At 35.3% G+C, this 25,227-nt stretch overlaps 1 protein-coding gene across 1 annotated transcript; it reads left to right on the top strand.

Annotated features, from left to right (window-relative positions):
• Nucleotides 1–7,894: 7,894 nt before the first annotated feature.
• Nucleotides 7,895–8,998, top strand: LOC127138070 (uncharacterized). The gene has a single exon (XM_051064475.1). It carries the CDS (start codon nucleotides 7,895–7,897, stop codon nucleotides 8,996–8,998), a length of 1,104 nt encoding a protein of 367 aa, XP_050920432.1.
• The last annotated feature ends 16,229 nt before the right edge of the window (nucleotides 8,999–25,227 follow it).

Here is a 25,227-nt window from a genome sequence, read left to right on the forward strand (position 1 = left end):
CAATAATAATAAAAAATGGAAAAGTAGTTACAATTACAAAAACATACTCCCTCCGTTCCTTTATAAGTGTCACTTTCTTGCAAAAAATTTGTTTCTTTTTAATTGTCATTTGCAAAGTTCAAGGTAATATTAATTGCAATTTTGTCAAAATTACCCCTAGATAATGATTATATAGAGAGAGAAAAAGTAAAGTGAATATAATAAATAATTAAGGGTATTATAGGTAAAAGAAGAATTATTGTTTAAAAAGTAATAATGATGATTAGCTTTCTTGGTATATGTAAAAATTCAAAAAATGACAATTAAAAAGGAACGGAGGGAGTAATTACTAATTTATATAACCATTAATTTACTAATTGAATCAAAAATAGGTTACTAATTGAAGTATAGTGGAGTTGAAGAGTAATTATCATAAACACAATGAACAAAAAATAGTGGTTGTTGTGATGATGTGAGAACAAAAGAGATAAGGAATATATGAGAGAAAGAGAATTGAAAAAGAAAAAAAAGGAGACTATATATATATATATATATATATATATATATATATATAATGAGTACACTTTTTTGGAGTAAGATACTTGGGTACTGAAACAATACATTATTCAATGAATAAAAAATAAAATGATTCACTGATAACTCTTCATTTTTTAATATAATAATTATTTTTTATAAAAAATTATGTAAAATTATATAATTATATATTATATATAAAAGTTAAATAATATGATCAGGGGTAGAGAACCCGCGGGTCGGAAGGTACATCCTTGATCCCCGTCCCGAAGTGTCATCGGGTGAACTTTTCCCTCCATCTCCGTCCCCATAGGGGAAAATCCTCAACTTCGGAACTCCGAATAGATAATTCTTATGGGGATTCTCGTTAACGGATGCAAATTGACATTCTTAGTTAATTAAGTCGGACTCAAATGATTATTTTAAACCCCTTGAAAACCAAACTCGGTTGAGCCCAACTAATATTTATTTTATTTATTTTCATTACTATAAAGCACACTAACAAAAATGGAGTTTATATTGTTGTCATATTATCATCATTTGTATAATCTAATGGTGACATTATATACTCACAAGAATACAAGGACAAATAAATGAAATTTGAGGGTTATTTAGTTTGTGCTTTAAAGTAAGATAATGAGCAAATTAATGCAAATGATATTGCAAATGTTATCACCTAGATGAATTTTTTCAATAATAAAAAATATTTTTTGGGCGATTCTAAAATTTTGATAGTTTTTATTTTTAAAATTAAAAAAATGAATGTTTGTGAATTTTTATAAAAATGAGTCATTATTAAACCGACTGAACCCACATGATTTATTTGTCAAACCAATTTAATCGAATATGATAAAAATTAAAATTTCAACAATCAAAATTGAGCCATAAAAATGACACAGCAGATGAGAGCTGGCAGCAAGAAGCAACAAGTGAACCTAATTTAAAAAGATCTTGGATAAATGTTCTCCATTTTTATACATTTTTATGTTAGTTTTTTTAGGCTTTAAGTATTATTCTTATTGTACTATATAATTTGTTAAAATAATCTTTTAAGATATCAAGGAATGACACATTGAATTGTATTCTTTAGGAGACATATGTTGTGAAATTAATGAACTATGTTCAAATAAGCAAAGATGGTGGTCCAACAATCATATTGTTACAATATACGAAAGTGAAAGCCGAAGGTATTAATACTCTTCTAATTTTCTTAATTTTATTAAATCAAATAACATTATGTCATACTTACTTATAAATGTTTGTTTTTAAATAGAGAAGTATCCTCTTTTTGTATCGAACACGTACAACATAACCAATCTGCTCATTAACGAAGACGTGTCGGATATAGTTGAATTTTGAAATAGGTAATATTTTCTATGTACAACTACTTTATAAAATATTGTTCTCTTTTATGGTATTGTTTGGTTTGAAAGGCTGTCAAAGGACATCAACATGAGCATGCTATTGTTTGGTTTGAAAGGTTGCCAAAGAACAACAACATTGGAAGTTCAAGTCAACTTATGTGTTCACAATCTAACATGTGACCACAAAACTCATATGGCTACATATGATAAGTTCATGTCAAATGTCACGCCTCTCTGTCTGCAAGATATAATAAACCTTCCTGATATATGTTTTTTAATATTTTTGTTTTAAATAAAAAATACTTCCATAGATGTTATTATATTTTGCCATTAATTCATTTATATCACATGCTTCATTTATCATGGTGTTACCGTAGCAAACACAAAGAAACTGAAAGCAACTACAAACGGTTGGTACTACCAGGCATGCTGTAAGTGTCCAAAGTAGCTACGAGAGCCTCTCCCCCATATGTATGTTCTGATGGCCATTCAACTGAGACCAAAATTTATAGGTATTACCTTTTCATTTAATCAATTTCATAAGTCATTTCATGCAAGTATTAAATGATAGGTTGTAACATTATAGGTACAAAATCGAGATTGAAGTTGTTGATAATGGAAGTTCATCCATTTTTGTGTTTTGGGATCGTAAGTGTAGCAAATTGGTGGAAATATCTGCGTCGTAGCTCCGCCAAACAAAGCTTCAGGGTTGCTTATATGTTTGCGATCTTTTTAATTTTCAATTAATTACATATGCCTTTTATCTCTATATGATTTTCATTTCAAATAGGATGGTATTCAAGATCTCCTTGAATTTCCATTGGTCCTTGATAATTTAATTAGGTATGAATTTGCATTCAAAGTTAAATGACAATCGAGGTGGAAAAATGAAAGTGCCATGGCGGTCAAACGAGACAAAGAAACAATTGATAAATTACTTGTGCAATGGGAAGTTTGTAAGGTATTCCACAAATACTTTCTTATGTTGTTTCTATTGTAGATCAACCTACTTCGAATATAAAGCAAAAAATGTTTTTTTACATCAGCCTGCTTCTATTGAAGTTAATGATGATTAAGTTAACCAGGTATTTCATAAACTTGATTCAAACTCTTTGTTTATTTCCGTATTTTCCATCCCCTATTATGTTAAACTCATGTTATTTTTATGTTTTTAGATAAGGGAAAGTGATTATGAAGCAATATTAGCTTAGGAATGGAATATTATAAATATAACAACAACTTCATAATCCTAATATGCACTATTGTATTTATCTGTTTATAGACATAAGCATTTATGAATTTAATGTGTTATTTTGTAGAATTTGGAAATCACCTCTAAATTGAATTCATAACTTTTACCTTCTGTTCCATTTGCAATCATGGTTGATTATATTTTATTGTTTGTTATGACATGTAGACTATATATTATTAGGTGATGGATATATTATGTGGATTATTAATGTATATCTTGAATTATGTTTAGAACTACAAGACCCTTGAAAAAGCTAAGGCAACAACGACAACACCAGTTACTCCATTCAACCAAAAAAGTTAAGACAACAACAACACCACCAGTTACTCTAATCAATTTTGGGAAAAGGGTTGTAGTCCATGCTACAAGCGATTCTGTGAATCTGAAAGAACTCGCTGAAGGAGAACAACTTTCAACCAGACTATGTCGCAAGCATGTGAAGATGGAGAAGAAATAAGTAATGTTAAATGTAGCATTTATTTTCAATGTCTATGTATGTTATTTCATATTTTGTGGCAAATGTGTCTTTTGTAATATACATTTTGGATGTAGTATGTATAAAGATTGAATCTCTTTACTATTTCCCTAATCACGTCGAGTATTATTTTAATTTATGTAGTGATCAGATTTTTTAAATATGTTTCAACGCACTCTTTCAAATATCCACTCCCAAATATCTTAATATTAATTTTTCAAATATCTAAATACATGTTGCATATGTAGTTCTACTCGTACTCATACTTTTAAGTATATTTTAATCTTTATACCATTCATCTTAGGCCAACTTTGTAAATATTCAAAAACCTAACTAAATGTATACCAACAATATCACTCATTAGCTACATTGTTTTTAGTGAAAATCATAATATATCTTCTACATGAGAATAACCTACCATGTTTGCAAATCATAATATATAGGATGGTAATTACTTTTCTACGTTTCTAATTTGTAATAATTGAATGTCAAGTGAAATTTTCTTACACATATTGTAGGATCATGCAAATTTTCTATTTCCAATGCATTTTCACACAACATTATATTAAAAAGATAACAAAAATTACAAAGTCCTTCATGTAACTTTCCTACACAGCATTATCGTGAAAAACAACTTTTGAGAAAGTACATCTACATCTATAAGGCAAAGGAGATGTCTACATCTACACAGAAAGCTTGGGAGTTATGATTTTAATATTATGATTGCCTCAAAAGTTATTTTTTCCTGGTAGTATTTGCCCACAGTGCCCCTTTGCTGAAATTTTATTCCTACAATGCCCCATTCTAAAAAAAAAATCCCAGAATACCCCACTTTTCTTTTGGGTCTCGCCCATTCATTGGACGAGAGGATGATGCGCTGCAGTTGTTGAGTAGACTCGACCATTGGTTGGCCGAGCTTATGAAGTAGAAATTTTATTTATTTATTATTTATTTTAAATACAATTATATAATTAAATAACCTTATTAAAATTATTATTAAATAGTTTTCTAATTAATTCTATATTTAAATGATAAAAATGATTTTTTTAAAATAATAATAATATTTTTGTAAAATACTAATAATAGTTTTCTAATAATTTTTTTAAAATATTAATAATAAAAATGTTTTTTTTTTAATATTAATAATAGAAATGATTTTTAAAAAAAATACTTATTAAGCAACTATAAATATTATAATGAGGCATATAATGAATTGTAATGATTAATAATTATTTTATTGATATAATGGAAGAAATACATTTTATTTATAGTGACCGCCTGTTCCACATCTTGTGTCAACTTTTTTGCGTTTTCCCTTGCCCAAGTCTTCTTGTCTTTGTCTTGCGGGAGACGAAGATGAGTCGGACGACAAATCTTCATGTAGATCTTGTTGTTGATCTTGTTGTTGACTTTGATGTTGTTGTGATGTGTTTGGAGGCATATCCATACCGTCAAGTTCTTGAATGTGAAAAGAAGGCATAATTATTAGATGGTCATCAGTGAGGTCAAAGTTGGATAGTGAATGTGTGAGTTGTGTGTAGGTGCTGGGTTGAGTGTGTTGGATAGGAGGATAGTAGACATCATCAGGGTTGTATGTAGGAGTGGGTTGTGCGAATATGGTGTTAAATGTTTGGGATTGAGAATGAGGGTTTGAGTATTCAAAGTTGGGTTGAGGAATTGGAGTGTATTGTATGGGTGGGTGTAGGTTGGTTTGTTGTTGATATTGTTGGTTGTAAAAGTAGTTTATTTGAGGGAATGGAGTTTGGGGGTTATGGTGTTGGGTTGAGGTGGAATAAATGGTGTGTTGTTGGGTGGTCTGGGTGTGTTGGTAAGTTTGTTGAGCTGATGATGATGGTTGGGACCCAAATGTGGATGTGTATGTGGGGGGAATGTCTTGATGTGAGGGTGATGTTGTTTGTTGGGTTGAAGAAGCTACACGTTGACGGCGATCAGTCAAAAATTATGTTGGAGCAACGTGCGTAAAAGGAATTGATAAAAACCAATTCATGTATTCTCTACTCGGCTTAGACTCACCAATTATCGAGTTACCTTGTAACATCAAATGCCTTCTCCTTTTCCATTCTTTTACCTCTTCTTTGTTTAAATCTTACCAATGTTTGTCCCAAGCTTGGACCATAGTCATATTATGGTGTTCACTTAGACATCTTGGCTGAGACGGTATTTGTTGTTCAAATCCAAATTGTAGTTTGACCCGATCCGTCTGATGCATCTCAACGGTAAAGAAACATACTATATATGTCGTTGCACTCCAAACTCGGTTGTCACTATAATCAGGCACTGGATATTGTATGTACGCCCTCCATATAAACTGTTAAAAGAAATATAACTATTAGAATGTATAAAATAAATTTAGATAAGTTGAATATTATAATTAATCATTCTTACATCGTTTTCTTCCATGTGTTCAATTGCAACACGGTACCCCGTAGATGATGACGAGGATTATTTCCGTAAAGCATACCTCGTTTGCACCATCTTGCATATTAAAAAAAATACCTTAAAGCGACGTATAATTAACTTTGAGAAATATAAATTGCATTTAAATGAAAATCAGTACCTTAATGCATAAGGATGTGATGGAACCTCGTCACTAACTGGGGCTAACAAGGGTATGCGTGTGAATGCCCATACACTTAGTAATACAACACAACCTCTTATGCTCTTGACTCCTTTATATGCTGCCTTGCACATACGTCTATATAGTGTCGCCAGACAAGCAGAACCCCAACTGTATGTGTTACATTTTTCTAGGTCTCCTACTAAAGGTAACCAAGAAGAATGCAATAAATTGTGACTCTTATCTGGGATTAAAAAAGTAGCAATTAATAGTAAAATATAAATTTTTGAATGAAGAATATTTTCCGCCTTCGTCGGGTTAGGGTTATTTTTCAGTTGTGTTAATAGGACTTCTAACCAAACAATTTTGACAGAAGCCCCATTTTTATCTGAAGCTGCTGGTTCGACGCCCAAATTCTCCATGTAAACATCATTGGTTACGTGTGTTGGGCCATTAACAGCTTTACCATTAATTCGGAGACCGAGTAACATACTCACATCCTCTAGTGTAATAATACATTCACCCGTTGGTAAATGAAATGTATGTGTCTCGGGTCTCCATCTCTCTTACAATGCAACAATTAATTTAGAATCTACTTTTAAACTTGCTATCTTGGCTACATTTGCAAAACCGGCTAGTTCCAAATACGGTATTATAACCGCACTTGGTTGAATGTATGTATGTGAATGGACCCGCAACCTATTGTCCTCCTGAAATTCAAATAAAAATGGTAATAAATATTTGATGTGATATTTACATATTGAATTTGTGAAATAGATTTGAAAGAGACTTACATATTCGACAATGTTCGCCGCCGTCCCACGGTGTGATTTGCCCATCCACAACAAAGACATTTTGGAATAGAAGAGAGTGAATATTTGAAGAGAGTAAATATTTGTGAAAAGAAATTGAAGGAAGATGATGAGAAAGAATTATAGAGGAAAGGTTAATTTATAGTGGTGAAAAAATATTAAATATATAGGTAAAAATTGTATAGGTTGATTGGACTAGTTAGGGAATGCATGCAAAAAAAAATTGTGTTGAATTTGCAAGGAATCCCTGCAAGAACGATTCCCTTGCTAATTGGAAATTTCACTGCAAAATTGCATGCGTGCAGACTCGCCCCTTTGATGGCCGAGCTAAGCCTTGTAACGTGTTGCCTCGTCCAATGGAATGACGAGCTTAGCCATGTAACGTGTTGCCTTGTCCAATGAATGGGCGAGCTTATTCTTCTAGGGTTATGACTCGGCCAATGAATGGGCGAGCTTAGTCATCTAAGGTTTTCACGTTTTCTCTCTCTTCCAATTAAAGGACGAGCTGCATGTGACATTTCTTTAGGGTTTGGTTTACTAGGAATTTGTTTTGTTGACTATAAATTGCATTCATATCTTCATTCATTCTCATCAAACCAAATCTACTACATTAATATCTTTACTTATTTTCATCAAACCAAATCTTCTAGATTCATATCTCCTACATTCATGGCTCAAAGAAATTTAATTGTGTTTATCCATTCCAACGGGTCCCTTTTCACAGATGCAAATGAGGGATTCTCATTTTGCAATACGAATTTGCATTTGTTCAAAATCCACATCAACTCCGACTTCCATCATCTAAAAGATCGTATTGAAAAAAAGTTACAAAGTTGTGTTGAAGACATCATTTATCGCCATCCATTAATTAATGGAGACGATAATATCGTCTTTTACATAATGACACCCATTGAGACTGACGAAGATGCCCGATCGATGTTTCAATGTCATATAACATTTTCTCAATTACCCACCATTGAGATATATGTTCCTCTAGTCGAAAATATTGAAGAACAACCGACTCAAAATGAAAATCCCAGTTATCCAACGCAATCTATACAGTCACACCAGTACGGAATGAGTCAAGCCATTGACGAAGAACCGACTCAAAATAATGAACCTTTCATACCAAATGAAGAGGTAGGCGAGAATAGTGAGGATGATCAAGAAGAGGTTCGATTTGAAGATCTATTTGGTGTTAGCGATGACGATGGCAATGAAGACATCTTTGACACACCGACCGTTGCACTAAGATCTCAACCAATTAGTTTGTACAACCCACCTGTGCACATGCAAAATATAAGTTTGGATGATGCTGAACCAATCTCCGTTTTCGGAAGTTCCATACCAACTCACAATGCTCACGAAATAGATGAGGGCATCGAGTATGAAAATAAGGAAGAATGTGTTCTGGCGTTGCAACAATGGCATATAAAACGTAGTCTAGATTTTTCTCAGACTAAATCTAACAATGTACGTTATGTCATCAAATGTAGAAATTCAACATGCAATTTCAAATGCATGTTTTCTTTGCGTAAGGGCAACTCAAGGTGGAGAGTTGGTAAGTCTGGTGGGCCTCATACGTGCCCAACCACTTCTATGTCACAAGACCATACAAAACTCAGTTCAGAAATGATTAGTAAGAGCATAATGGAGCTTATAAATCGGGACGCTTCTCTTAAGGTGAAGGTGATCATCGCTCATGTTGCTGAAAAATACAGGTATATCATATCCAACAAAAAGGCATGGATTGCAAAGTGTAAGGCAATTGAGTCGCTGTATGGAAATTGGGAGACATCTTACAACAATCTGCCGCAGTGGATACTGGTAATGAAAACATATCTACCAGGTACCATTGTAGAATTACAATCCTTACTTGTGATTTCAAATGATGGTTCACACTTGGGTGACCAAAGGATATTTCATCGTCTTTTTTGGGCGTTTCGACCATGTATACGTGGTTTCGCGTATTGTAAACCTATCGTGCAGGTTGATGGAACATGATTGTATGGAAAGTACAGAGGGACTCTGTTGATGGCTGTGGCACAGGATGAGAACGAGAACATTTTTCCGATAGTGTTCGCATTGGTTGAAAGTGAGACAAAGGATGCTTGGAGTTTCTTTCTTAAGAATTTAAGACTACACGTTACTCCCCAAGAAAATTTGTGTCTAATATCAGACATACATGAATCGATAAAGAGTGCATATAACAATCTGGAAAATGGATGGCAGTATCCTCCGTCATCACACGTCTATTGCATTAGACACATCGCGTAAAACTTCACGCGCGAGATTAAAGATAAGGATCTGCGCAAAATAGTTGTTAACATGGGTTATGCATTGACAGAGGCGAAATTTAACTACTATCGGGGGGAAATACGAAGAACAAATAATGACGCTTTATCATGGATAGACAACATCCCTTGGGAGAAGTGGGCAAGGGCATTTGACGGAGGGCAACGCTGGGGTCACATGACAATTAATCTTGCAGAAGCAATGAACGCGGTGCTCAAAGTAACCCGAAACCTTCCAATCACTACATTGGTCAAATCTACGTACTATCGATTAGGATCACTATTTGCTAAAAGAGGCCATCAATGGACAAAAATGTTAGCCTCTAGGCAGGTTTTCACTCATAACTGCAACAAGGGGATGGCTGAGGAAGTCATGAAAGCTAACACGCATAACGTCATGCAGTTTGATCGCGAGAGATTCTATTTCATGGTCCAAGAGAAGATTAATCATAATGACGGTCGACCAACCGGAACATTCAGCGTTGATCTGAGGAAACAACACTACGATTGTGGGAAATTTCAGGCATTTCACTTACCTTGCTCCCATGTAATCGCAGCATGTTCAAGCATACGTCAGGACTACTCCATTCACATTCCAGACGTCTTCAAAACTCTTAACGTCTTCAAGGTCTATAAGGAGAGTTTCCTAGGACTTCCCCATGAGGAGAATTGGCCATAATATGAAGGATTTACTCTTTGCCACGACGACTCTATGAGAAGGAGGAAGAAAGGGCGCCCAAACAGCACCAGGATTAGAACCGAGATGGACGACGTTGAGAAGGAAAAGAGAAGGTGTGGAACTTGCCGTGAAATAGGACACATGCGTAGGAAATGTCCTAATGTTGCAGGACCGTCCAGATGATTATGTTGTTTTTTTAATTATCCGTCTAGATGATTATGTTGTTTTTTTAATTATTAACTACTATGCACGTATTATATATAAACCATTGTGTATTTCTAATGACTTTTGGAAACAAACAATTACAAAGTACGATCACATCAACTAAAATTCTTAGAGGTAATTAAAAAATTAATCAACAACAACAACCAACACAAGTGGACCTTTAACTCCTCTATTAACTTCACCACTATGTGCCGAAAACATACACTGAACATCTTCATCATTTTCTATACGATCCAGGTAATGCATGTACGTACCATCGGGGCTTGCATCAGTCAACGTTATGTATAGGCAACGATACTCTACTTTCCTCACCTTCATACGACACCCGCCCAACTGTCGGAAGCCAATGTGGATGGCTGAAATCAGTGTTTTGAAATTCCATTGCGGATCGAGGCAAACACTGATTTTTTCACCATGTCCATAAAATACAAGACCCCAAACAGACATTTTTACCAAAATAAAGGATTTTGTGCTCTGAGTTAATTTTCTACAAGTCCTGCTATTTGTAGAAAATTAATACTTGAATACTCAGCCAATCATTGGCCGAGACAATACAAACACAAAGCAATTGCTCAGTCATTGAAATATTGGAGGGAAACATATCATTCAAAAAAATATTACTTCATTATCTTTTTAAAAAATATTAACTCATTATCTTTTAAAAAAACAAACAAAATGACATCAACATACACTCGGCCATCCATTGGCCGAGAACAAGCTTTGTGATTTTATGACGTGTCCACTTGCTCTTTGATTGGACGAGTTCATGCAGTAAAATGGAGCGCATCATCCTCTCGTCCAATGAATGGGCGAGATCCAAAAGAAAAGTGGGGCACTGGGATTTTTTTTTCCAGAATTGGGCGTTGTGGGAATAAAATTTCAGCAAAGGGGCATTGTGGGCAAATACTCCCAGGAAAAAATAACTTTTGAGGCAATCATAATATTAAAATCATAACTCCCAAGCTTTTTGTGTAGATGTAGACATCTCTTCCTGATCAGTAGCAGGTCTATCTATACACGCAAGTAAAGTGTTACTACTCTACGTGATACTACTAATATCTTTTATATCTACACGCAAGCATGACCAAATTTGCATCATAATCTATTTTTGAGTAACTTTTTAAAATAATACATCGTTTTTTAATGCATTTGATGTACAATCCTTGCCTATGCATCATTGAACCATATTCCAAGTTACCCATTTTTTTTATAACTTCGACTTCAAATTTTAAGTAATTGTTTACATGACAAATCCTAATGACAACTACTAATGATAAACTATGTATTCTTCTTACTATTTTTAATAACAAACCACATGCAAACATAATAATTGATGTTTTTAACTACTTAACAATTTGCCAACCATGACACAAACACACACTTAATGGTCCATACATTGACATTCTATTTTTTATAATATATATTCATTTCTTAATCAAAACATGTATATCACATTAAAATACAAAGTTAACCGTATACAATATTTTTTCCATCAAATTTTCTATTAGCTTGATGATTTCAGATTGGGAGGGAAGTTTTTGCGCCATTTTTTCTAACCATTATCCTTCCATTAGTTTTTTTCCTATACATCAAGAAAAACACCCATGCTTATACCACTTTTTTCATGTTCATTTTTATTTTAGTTCACTAAGAAACCATGGATACGACCAACAATTTTGCAGTTGCTGCTAGGAAAAAAAAGGAAATGGACATTAGTGAATAAAAAACTTTATTCAAGTTCTTCAGAAAAAGAAAATATCTCTCCCAATGAAATTTTAAATCCACATATAGATCAACCGGTAAGCATATCAAATTCAATGCCACTTCATGAATTAACTTCTAGTTTTATAAACACTCAACATTCAAAACAACATTGTAGGTCTAAAACCAACTCATTTGTTAAACCTTTTGGAGTTAATCTATTTAAGCAGTTTGAAGCAACCACTGTTGAAAGATCTAATTCCCATGCTACACCACCTGAAACAACCCAATTACATACATCAACAACTACACAGGAAACACCACATACTTCCAGCTCCTTACTCAATCACACAATTCCACAACATAATAGTAACAATTCAACCAATTCCTATGTGCAAGAACATGACCCGAATATGGGATCAAACATTTCTTCAAATGGAAATTCTGATAGTGATATGGATATTGAGGATGATTATTTGGCTGATGACCACCTTTAAGGTTTGCCATCATTCCAAATTTCAATACCATTTTATTCATCGCATTGTATAATAGATAGAATGAGAACGTTTCAATGCCATGTATACCCAATATTTTTTTAACATTTCATGGTAACATAGAATTCTTTGAAATTGGAGATCCTGTTTGAGAATGCCAATATTGTCTTGCTTGCATGTGGTACAGTGAACGTATGAGTAAATCAAGGAATACGACGTCGCCTAAATTTAAAAGTTGTTGTCATGGAGGAAAGGTTAAACTACCATTGATTGATGACCCACCTGTCATTCTTCAAAACCTACTTTTCGACCATGCATCAGCTCATGCCAAGAATTATTAAGCCAACACAAGGACTTATAATGCTATGTTCGCATTCGCTTCACTTGGTATGAAATTTGACACCAAGTTTACAAAAGGTGGTGGTCCCCTAACACTAAGGCTTCATGGACAGACCTGCCAGAGATAGGTCAACCACCAAAATATGCACAATTGTATATATTCGACACTAACAATGAAATTCAAATTCGGATAAAATGTTTCCGATACATACTATAACTACAGACTTTCTACAACGGCATATACATTTTTCATTATGTAGCATACTAAATTTATTTTTTGGTTCTTAAATAGGGACAACAAACATATTGACATGGCAATTGTAACAAATTTGAGTTTAATGTTGGATCGACACAATGTTCATGCAAAGGCTTTTTGGATGGCACGTGATATGCTAAAGCATCATAATGTTAAGGATTTGAAATTGAGAATAATTTCTTATCGTCAAATGGATGATCGCATTTACAATAAACCCACAATATCTGAAGTTGCAACCTTTATTGTTGGTGATATAGATTCATGTACCAAACGAGATATCATCATTCAAGAACCTGGTGGTAATTTACAAATAATTGATGAGTTTCATCCTTGCTACCTTGTTTTTCAATATCCATTACTATTTCCATATGGTGAGGATGGATACAGAGCTAATGTTCTCCATGCATACCAAGGTTAAATTGTCATGACTAAAAGAAACCGTCAAACAATAATGGAATGACTTTTGTAACACCCCGATAAAATAAGATAATTATTTAAATTGAGTTAATAATATATTTATTAATTTAATTAAATAATTGGAATTATTATTATTATTGGAATAATAATTATTGGAATATTATTGGGATTATTATTATTGGATTATTTTTATTGTTATTATTGGAATAAAAGTAGAAATCAGTAAAAAGGTTCCATTTGGTAAAAAGAGTTATTTTCACGTGAAAAGGGAAAAGAGACAGAAAGTGGAAAAGGGCAAAGAGAACCATAGGACAAGGGTTGAAGAGAGGAAGAGCTTGAAGCTGCAAGATTGCCGGATTAACTCAGGTAAGGGGGTTTATCATCGTTTAATGGGTATTATGGGATAATATGTAATGGGTAGTGATAAACCATTGATTTACCTCTGATTGGAATAATTGTGCTGAAAATTGTGAATGTTTGGGATGAACGAATCTGGATTAAAATTGAAGGAAATTCGTAGGAATTAGATGCAATAGTGGTAGAAATTGTGAGATCGAATAGGTTATGAATTGTGTTAGGGGATATGAACGAATAATGTGTAAATTGGACTGTGGAAGGTTGAATTGGATAGATCTCGTAGCAGAGAATGCCATAGCAGATCTGGAGATCTGGTTTCTGGTCATACGCGTATGGCACTAGGCAATACGCGTATGAGATGGTCTGGTACGCGTATGGCACTAGGCAATACGCGTATGGATGAGGAAGATGATGTTTTGAACGTAGATTGGTCTCTGTTGGTACGCGTATGGGGAAGTGGTACGCGTAGCATACGCGTATGAGATGGTGTTACGCGTATGGGATTTTGTCAGGAGATGGGCCATACGCGTATGGGGTTAGGCAATACGCGTATGGGCAGGATTGTGATTTTCCTGAGCTGTTGTTGTACAGTTTTTAACTGTTCAGCTGAGTAACGTAATGCAGATGATGTATGATATATTAGGGATAATTTCCCATTGTTTTGAGTAGTATAGGTATTAGTAGAGTGTGCTAATACTGTGGTTGTTATTTGGCATGATATGATATGCTTATATGATAAAATACTGCTGATGTGTGATAGTATGCGTGATGCTGTGAATGTATCAGTTATGTGTGCATTGGTGAATAGACTGTTTTATGGCTTAAAGTGTGAGCATATATCTATTCTTGAATTGTTGTTGATGATGTAGCATTGCTAGGTGATTAGCATGCATGTTGTGGCCTTTATGGTGGTAGCTAATTCCCATGGTGAGGAATTAGTGATGAGTTATTGTGAATTGTTGTTGATGTTTGCATGCTAGGTGATTTAGCGTGCATAGCATAGCCCTTGGGGTGGTAGCTAATTCCCATGGTGAGGAATTAGTGATGTGAGTCACTAGGTCTCAAATGAGTGGGACTAGTGAGCTTGGTAGCCGTACCTGGATTTGGTCGGTGAGGTTGAACTATATGTTCACGAGTAGTCGGTACCGCATGCATGGAGTCTCATTGCATAATATATGTATGTATGGCGTATAATATGAATGGATGTATTCCAATATTATACGTGTGTTTTATGGTTGTTTTGAGTTTGAGTATGATGATGGTGATGATTATGAGTTGATATTGTCGTTGCTTAATATGTGTAATCTGATTAGGGTAATGGTATGTGTTATATTACTTAGCATTACATGATATTTTATAATGCTTATCATATCGATTGAAGGACTCACCCTTACAACTATGTTTTCAGGTAACGAGCAGTGATTGAATAGAAGCTAGTCCTGGGAGTCTAGTGTAGTCCTTAGTGGGTCATGCTCTGGTAGATGTAACATCGGGATGGGATGTTTTACTATGTTTTCTTTTGGTTGTTGAACAACTTTACATGTAATGTAGTACATGATTTGAATGTTGTTATTTTGTATCCGCTGCGAATTATGCAAAAGTGTCCTATTTTGATTGAATAAATGAGCATGACAGGATATATTGATGATTGGTGTGAAATGATTGTGTGACACCCTTCAGGGCATAATTACTCTGATTGATATTTTTATTATTTTAATTAAATATTTGGGGTATTTTAGAAGGGTGTTACATTAGTGGTATCAGAGCATAGTCGGTCGAGTCGAGTCGTAATTATTCTGTTTTCCCTGTACGGGATAGGTGTTGTGTAACCCTATCAGTACTTATTGTTTTAGCTTGTTGGGTTTTCAGAATAGAGATGGCTGGAAGAGGTAGAGACGATGTTGCGATTGCTGAGGCTCTGGGTATGCTAGCTGGAGTACTTGGAGGGAATCCGAATGTTGTGGGAATGGGAGCTGCTCGTCAACTGAGTGAGTTCCAGAAGAACAATCCTCCAATGTTCAAGGGAGCATACGATCCAGATGGTGCTCAGAAGTGGTTGAAGGAGATCGAGAGGATCTTCCGAGTGACTGAGTGTGCCGATAACCAGAAGGTCAGGTTCGGTACGCATATGCTGTCAGAGGAAGCAGATGATTGGTGGGTTGCTGCCCGCACTGAGTTGGAAGTTGCTGGGAATACTGAGATCACTTGGGCGGTGTTCAGAGAGAGATTCCTGAGGAAGTACTTTCCAGAGGATGTTAGAGGAAAGAAAGAGATAGAGTTCTTGGAATTGAAGCAGGGCAATCGGTCTGTTACTGAGTATGCTGCTAAGTTCACAGAGCTGTCGAAGTACTACACTCCCTATAACGAGGCTACTGGGGAATTTTCAAAATGTGTGAAGTTTGAGAACGGGTTACGTCCCGAGATCAAGCAGGCTATTGGATATCAGCGGATTAGAGTGTTTTCCGATTTGGTTGACTGTTGCAGGATTTTTGAACAGGATTCCAAGGCTAGAGCAGAGAGCTATCAGCAAAGGGTTGATAGGAAAGGCAAGAATCAGAATGATCGTGGGAAACCGTATGCAGTTGGCAAAGGTTTTCAGAGGCAGAGTGGGATGAAGAGGCCTAGTGGGGGAGACTCCAGTGCCCCTGCTAAGTGTTACAGATGTGGTCAGGCTGGACATTGTTTCCATGAGTGTACCAGTGCTGAGAAGAAGTGTTTCAAGTGTGGCAAGGGTGGTCACTTGGCTGCAGAGTGTCGGTTGAAGACTATGACTTGTTTTAACTGTGGAGAGGTGGGTCATATCAGTCCGCAGTGTCCTAAGCCGAAGAAAGAGAATCAGTCGGGAGGCAAGGTCTTTGCTTTATCGGGTTCTGAGACTGCTGCAGATGATCGGTTGATCCGAGGTACGTGTTATATTAATGGCTTTCCTCTTGTAGCTATTATTGACACAGGTGCGACTCATTCCTTTATATCTTTGGATTGTGCTGTGAAACTTAAGTTAGAGATATCTGAGATGCTTGGAAGTATGGTGATTGATACGCCTGCGAAGGGTTCAGTGACTACTACTTCAGTCTGTTTAAATTGTCCCTTGAGTATTTTTGGTAGAGACTTTGGGATGGACCTAGTGTGTCTTCCATTAGTGCAGATTGATGTTATTCTGGGTATGAACTGGTTGGTGTTTAACCGAGTCTATATCAATTGTTTTGATAAGGCTGTGATCTTTCCTGAGATTGAGGAAGGAAAGAGTTTGTTTCTATCAGCGAGGCAGGTGAATGAGGCAGTAGCAGATGGGGCAGAGTTATTTATGCTGTTAGCGACTTTGGAGGCTAAAGATAAACTGGTGATTTGCGATCTAGCTGTGGTGTGTGATTTTCCTGATGTGTTTCCTGAAGAAGTGAATGAATTACCGCCAGAGCGTGAAGTTGAGTTCTCGATTGATTTAGTACCTGGTACTAGGCCGATATCGATGGCTCCGTACCGTATGTCTGCTGTTGAGTTAACTGAGTTGAAGAGTCAGTTGGAGGATCTGTTGGATAAGAAATTTATTCGTCCGAGTGTGTCACCGTGGGGTGCGCCAGTGTTATTAGTTAAGAAGAAAGAAGGTACTATGAGGTTGTGTGTGGACTACAGGCAACTGAATAAAGTAACGATCAAGAATCGGTATCCTTTACCGAGGATTGATGATTTGATGGATCAGTTGGTTGGCGCGAGTGTGTTCAGCAAAATAGATTTGAGATCTGGGTATCATCAGATACGTGTGAAAACTGAGGATATTCAGAAGACTGCTTTCAGAACAAGGTATGGACATTATGAGTATTCTGTAATGCCTTTTGGTGTGACTAATGCGCCTGGAGTATTTATGGAGTATATGAATAGGATTTTCCATCCGTACCTAGACAAGTTTGTTGTGGTGTTTATTGATGACATTTTGGTGTATTCGAAATCTGAAGAAGAGCATGCTGAGCATTTGAGAGTGGTTTTAGGAGTTCTACGAGAAAAGAAGTTATTTGCTAAACTGTCTAAGTGTGAATTTTGGTTAGAAGAGGTTAGTTTTCTTGGTCATGTGATTTCAAGAGGTGGTGTTGCTGTTGATCCTTCTAAGATAGAAGCGGTATCTAAGTGGGAAGCTCCGAAGTCGGTTGCTGAGATTCGAAGTTTCCTTGGATTGGCTGGTTATTATAGGAAATTCATCGAGGGATTTTCTAAGTTGGCGTTACCGTTAACGATGTTGACTAGAAAGGGGCAAGCGTTTGTTTGGGACTCGAAATGTGAAGAAGGTTTCCAAGAGTTAAAGAGAAGGTTAACTACTGCTCCTATTTTGATATTACCAAGTCCGTCAGAACTATTTGAGGTTTTCTGTGATGCTTCATTGTTGGGTTTAGGTGGTGTGTTGATGCAGAATAAGCAGGTTATAGCCTATGCTTCGAGACAGCTGAGGGTTCATGAGAGGAGCTACCCGACACACGATTTAGAGTTGGCAGCTGTGGTATTTGTTCTGAAGTTATGGAGGCATTACTTATATGGGTCAAGATTTGAGGTTTTCAGTGACCATAAAAGTTTAAAGTATTTGTTTGATCAGAAAGAGCTGAATATGAGACAGAGGAGATGGTTAGAGTTTCTGAAGGATTATGACTTTGGTTTGAATTACCATCCGGGTAAAGCAAACGTAGTGGCTGATGCACTGAGTCGGAAATCATTACATATGTCTATGTTAATGGTTAAGGAATTGGATTTAATTGAGCAGTTTAGAGACTTGAGTTTGGTGTGTGAGAGTACTCACAATAGTGTTAAATTGGGAATGTTGAAGTTAACGAGTGGTATTCTGGATGAGATTAGAGAGGGTCAGAAATCCGATGTGCTTTTGGTTGATAAGTTGACTCTAGTGAATCAAGGTCAAGGTGGTGAATTCAGAGTTGATGAGAATGGTGTTTTGAAATTTGGTAATCGGGTGTGTATCCCGGATGTTACCGAACTTAAGAAGAGTATTCTTGAAGAAGGACATCGTAGTGGCCTGAGTATTCATCCTGGAGCTATGAAGATGTATCATGATTTGAAAAAGCTATTTTGGTGGCCGGGAATGAAAAGAGAAATTGCGAGTTTTGTTCATTCCTGTTTGACTTGTCAGAAGTCAAAGATTGAGCATCAGAAGCCGTCTGGACTAATGCAACCGTTGGCTATTCCAGAGTGGAAGTGGGATAGTATCAGTATGGATTTTGTTTCTGGTTTACCGAGGACAACTAAGAATTTTGAAGCCATTTGGGTGATTGTTGATAGATTGACGAAATCGGCTCATTTCATTCCGATCAGAATGGATTATCCGTTAGAGAGATTAGCCGAGTTGTATATTGAGAAGATTGTAAGTTTGCATGGTATTCCGTCGAGTATTGTTTCGGACAGAGATCCTAGATTTACATCGAAGTTCTGGGAAGGTTTGCAGAGGGCTTTGGGAACCAAGTTGAGATTGAGTTCTGCATATCATCCGCAGACTGATGGTCAGACTGAGAGGACGATTCAGTCACTAGAGGATCTTTTGAGAGCTTGTGTTTTGGAAAAGGGAGGTGCTTGGGATTGTTACTTACCTTTGATTGAGTTTACCTACAACAATAGTTTTCATTCGAGCATTGGTATGACACCGTTTGAAGCTTTGTATGGTAGGAGATGTCGGACACCTTTATGTTGGTATGAGTCCGGTGAGAGTGCTGTGATTGGACCGGAGATTGTTCAACAAACTACGGAAAAGATTAAGATGATTCAGGAGAAGATGAGGATTGCTCAGAGTCGTCAGAAGAGTTATCATGACAAGAGAAGGAAGTCACTTGAGTTTCAAGAGGGAGATCATGTGTTTCTTCGTGTTACTCCGATAACTGGGGTTGGTCGAGCTTTGAAGTCGAAGAAGTTGACACCTCGATTTATTGGTCCTTATCAGATTTTGGAGAGGATAGGGGAGGTAGCCTATCGTATCGCTTTACCGCCGTCACTTGCGAATTTGCATGAGGTTTTTCATGTGTCTCAGTTGAGGAGGTACATTCATGATCCGTCGCATGTGGTCCAAGTAGATGATGTCCAGGTGAGAGATAACCTGACTGTTGAAACATCACCTATGAGGATTGAGGATCGAGAGTTGAAGCAGTTGCGGGGTAAAGAGATTGCTTTGGTAAAGGTAGCTTGGGGAGGACCAGCAGGTGGCAATGTGACTTGGGAACTGGAGAGTCAGATGAAGGAGTCTTGTCCAGAGTTATTCGCTTGAGGTATGTTTTCGAGGACGAAAACTCTTTTAGTGGGGGAGAGTTGTAACACCCCGATAAAATAAGATAATTATTTAAATTGAGTTAATAATATATTTATTAATTTAATTAAATAATTGGAATTATTATTATTATTGGAATAATAATTATTGGAATATTATTGGGATTATTATTATTGGATTATTTTTATTGTTATTATTGGAATAAAAGTAGAAATCAGTAAAAAGGTTCCATTTGGTAAAAAGAGTTATTTTCACGTGAAAAGGGAAAAGAGACAGAAAGTGGAAAAGGGCAAAGAGAACCATAGAACAAGGGTTGAAGAGAGGAAGAGCTTGAAGCTGCAAGATTGTCGGATTAACTCAGGTAAGGGGGGTTTATCATCGTTTAATGGGTATTATGGGATAATATGTAATGGGTAGTGATAAACCATTGATTTACCTCTGATTGGAATAATTGTGCTGAAAATTGTGAATGTTTGGGATGAACGAATCTGGATTAAAATTGAAGGAAATTCGTAGGAATTAGATGCAATAGTGGTAGAAATTGTGAGATCGAATAGGTTATGAATTGTGTTAGGGGATATGAACGAATAATGTGTAAATTGGACTGTGGAAGGTTGAATTGGATAGATCTCGTAGCAGAGAATGCCATAGCAGATCTGGAGATCTGGTTTCTGGTCATACGCGTATGGCACTAGGCAATACGCGTATGAGATGGTCTGGTACGCGTATGGCACTAGGCAATACGCGTATGGATGAGGAAGATGATGTTTTGAACGTAGATTGGTCTCTGTTGGTACACGTATGGGGAAGTGGTACGCGTAGCATACGCGTATGAGATGGTGTTACGCGTATGGGATTTTGTCAGGAGATGGGCCATACGCGTATGGGGTTAGGCAATACGCGTATGGGCAGGATTGTGATTTTCCTGAGCTGTTGTTGTACAGTTTTTAACTGTTCAGCTGAGTAACGTAATGCAGATGATGTATGATATATTAGGGATCATTTCCCGTTGTTTTGAGTAGTATAGGTATTAGTAGAGTGTGCTAATACTGTGGTTGTTATTTGGCATGATATGATATGCTTATGTGATAAAATACTGCTGATGTGTGATAGTATGCGTGATGCTGTGAATGTATCAGTTATGTGTGCATTGGTGAATAGACTGTTTTATGGCTTAGAGTGTGAGCATATATCTATTCTTGAATTGTTGTTGATGATGTAGCATTGCTAGGTGATTAGCATGCATGTTGTGGCCTTTATGGTGGTAGCTAATTCCCATGGTGAGGAATTAGTGATGAGTTATTGTGAATTGTTGTTGATGTTTGCATGCTAGGTGATTTAGCGTGCATAGCATAGCCCTTGGGGTGGTAGCTAATTCCCATGGTGAGGAATTAGTGATGTGAGTCACTAGGTCTCAAATGAGTGGGACTAGTGAGCTTGGTAGCCGTACCTGGATTTGGTCGGTGAGGTTGAACTATATGTTCACGAATAGTCGGTACCGCATGCATGGAGTCTCATTGCATAATATATGTATGTATGGCGTATAATATGAATGGATGTATTCCAATATTATACGTGTGTTTTATGGTTGTTTTGAGTTTGAGTATGATGATGGTGATGATTATGAGTTGATATTGCCGTTGCTTAATATGTGTAATCTGATTAGGGTAATGGTATGTGTTATATTACTTAGCATTACATGATATTTTATAATGCTTATCATATCGATTGAAGGACTCACCCTTACAACTATGTTTTCAGGTAACGAGCAGTGATTGAATAGAAGCTAGTCCTGGGAGTCTAGTGTAGTCCTTAGTGGGTCATGCTCTGGTAGATGTAACATCGGGATGGGATGTTTTACTATGTTTTCTTTTGGTTGTTGAATAACTTTACATGTAATGTAGTACATGATTTGAATGTTGTTATTTTGTATCCGCTGCGAATTATGCAAAAGTGTCCTATTTTGATTGAATAAATGAGCATGACAGGATATATTGATGATTGGTGTGAAATGATTGTGTGACACCCTTCAGGGCATAATTACTCTGATTGATATTTTTATTATTTTAATTAAATATTTGGGGTATTTTAGAAGGGTGTTACAACTTTCATTTAGATTGCAACAAAGAAAAAGTGAAGCTAAAACAATTCTTTCATCACGAAGACTATTTAACCAATTTTTGGTTGATGGATACACAATGATGGAAACCGAGAAACTTAATTGGCTAAGGAAAAATCAACCTAAATTGAGGGTTGGGAAATATCACAAACTTAAAGAAAATGAGATCAACCCCAGTCAAAACACAAATGCCAAAAGTGGAAAAAGAGTTGTGCTTCCTTCGTCATTTGTTTGGAGCAAAAGATATATGGATCAATTGTATTTTGATGGTATGGCTATCTCAGGTACAGTTGGGTTCCCTGACTGTTTTTCTGAAGCTCCAAACTTCTCCTGTATTCATTACAATGAAATACATAAATCCATTATCACCTTCTTCAATACAACAAAATTTACCCTTACGGACAACACATAATGGTACTACATATCTTTGTCATTCCAAACATTTACATTTCAACCTTCCCAATTTCGTTTCTTCCACTTAGTTTCAAACAACACAACACATGGCTACAGTTAGATTTTACATTATATATTTTGGATTCTTTGTATATATAATCAGATATCAAACCAAGACTTAACATCGAAATCACAATAGATACATGCAAAACCATATATCACTTTTTAACAATTCTTATTCCATTTTATGTATCAAATCTATGCTTCCTTGAGATAGATATCAATTTACGCCAATTGATTAAAACAAAAACAACAAACGGGATAAAAAAACAAAATAACCTTTCGCATGCAATGGTCATACCAAATGAATTACCTCCATATCGGTTTTACTTGACCTTCTCCAACTCTCGAAAATTCTCAGACTCCATTTGATCTCTAACTTCTTGCATCATTCACATACTTTGCTGGTGCACGTTTCTCTGTTTGGGTCTTCTTCTTTCTTCCGCCCACCCTTTTCTCCTTATTCCCATCATTATTTTCGTCGTAAAGTGCTTTAAGCGTCTCTGAAATATATTTTTCGCCTCTTTCAGATTCAAATGATGATCTGTACCAATATGAACAAATCGATTATAATTGTTATATCAGTTTTATAAGAGACCAATCCATAAACATTACACTATGTGTCTTCTTCTATAATTTTACCAGCTTGAGACATAGATGGGATTTGGAAAAACCATGTTTGGTATGCTGCACACCTATCTGGTTTCATTTACAGACTTCTACTTTGGTCATTTTAGTCTCTCAGTAACCCTAATGGTTTTTATAAAATCCTTTATTGGGCCCGATGTGGTACTACAATAAATCAAACATATTTTGTGCACGTCCAATTTTTTTGGATTATATGAAGTTTTCACGCCGTCAATACCCAATCTATACTAAATACCAACTGTTCTTATTGAGATTTTTAATTTCCAATTATTTCAATTTTGCCTTTTATTTTATATTTATGTTTAATTTGATTTATTAATTTTCAGCATATATTATAATTCTCTTGTTCATTTTTAAATTAATATCACCACTTCTATTATATAGTCTATAACATGGTTTCTAACTATTTCAATTTTATTTTAACTCAAATAATTTCTTTATTATTTCAATTTCATCAAATATAACCTTCTAATTGATTTTTATTTAACTTTTCTTTAGTACTTTTTGTTTACGATTTTTCATTATCGTCACATTATTTGTTAATATATCTATTTTTTTTTCAATCCACAACCATTTCTTATACTTATCTATACCAAAATTTAATTTTATCAATTTTGTATTTACAATTTAACTCTATCTTTTTTCTATTTGATTAACAATTATGCGTCCATAAACTAATCCGCTCAAACAAACATGTTCATGCGAACGCACATATTACCTACTAGTTTTTGATAATAAACTTGAAAGGTTAAATATAAATATTATTAAATCAATAACTAAGTTCCACGTGTGAAATGCATATGGGTGTTCACGGGTGCAGGTTGACCCACGAACCTGTGACTCAAACCAACCCAACCCATAAATTACCTGAATCTATTCATTTACGGGTCTATCCAACTCAATCCATAACAACCCGTATAGTTTTGGTTCGGGTATCGGGTTTGAGTTTCGCAATCCGCAAACCGGTTGACCCAACCCATTGATGTGACATTAGTAATTTCTTATTATTTTAAATAAAAATATAAAATTAATATCTCACTAATAACCATAATGTTTCAAAAAAAAATTATTATCCACCAATAATACTACTAGATCAATGAGTTTATATAATTCTAAGATTAAATATTTTTCTTATTTTCTTTTGTATAATTTCTAACTTATGTATTTTATAAAAATAACGCGGTTTGTTGAACTTTATACTATTATAAAGTGTTATGTCGAGTTTATGAATTTTATTAGATATTACATTATGTATTTTATTGAATTTGAGTGTTATAAATGAATACGATTGTATTGAATTGTGTTACCATTTTTTTAAAATCGACAAAGAAATCATACAAAATATATTTTTTATTTGAAACACAATCCACGAACCCAATTCAACTCAATTCATTAATGAACAAATCAATTGAGGTCAGTTTTGATAATAAAATTATGGATTAAACGACAAACCCAACTTATTGAATTTTAAATAGATTGAGTAACAGATTACATCAAACATAATCCAATTCAACCCGTATAATGCACCAAGATTAAATGTCATCCATTTTGATAGGCTATTTCTAGAATCTTGTTTTGTTTTCTTCTATTTTGGTCTACTTAGCACGTGACCTAATAAGTCATCACTATGGTCCACGATGTTTGATTGTTTGTTTCTAATTAATGTTTACACACGCTGGAGAGACTATCATTCATTTAATAATAGATTTCGAAACAAAAACAATTTGGTGCTATCACAAATATGTCATCATATTAATTTGGCTTAAATGCTTTTTGTTTGTATTTTTCTATATTAAATAATAAATAAAAGACGTATTTGTAGACTAAACTAACTAACAAAATAAGACAATCATCTAATTTAACTATAAAAAGATATATTAAAATATTTTCAGCATTTTAATTTATTTAAAAAATTCTAACGACATTATTAAACGCGTTCAATAATCAGAAAAATAAGTTTCTTTTAAATTCTAAAAGTAATTTTCTCAAAAACTAGAGGGTTAT

This window comes from Lathyrus oleraceus, chromosome 4 (genome assembly GCF_024323335.1).
Source record: "Lathyrus oleraceus cultivar Zhongwan6 chromosome 4, CAAS_Psat_ZW6_1.0, whole genome shotgun sequence".
NCBI lineage: Eukaryota > Viridiplantae > Streptophyta > Magnoliopsida > Fabales > Fabaceae > Lathyrus > Lathyrus oleraceus.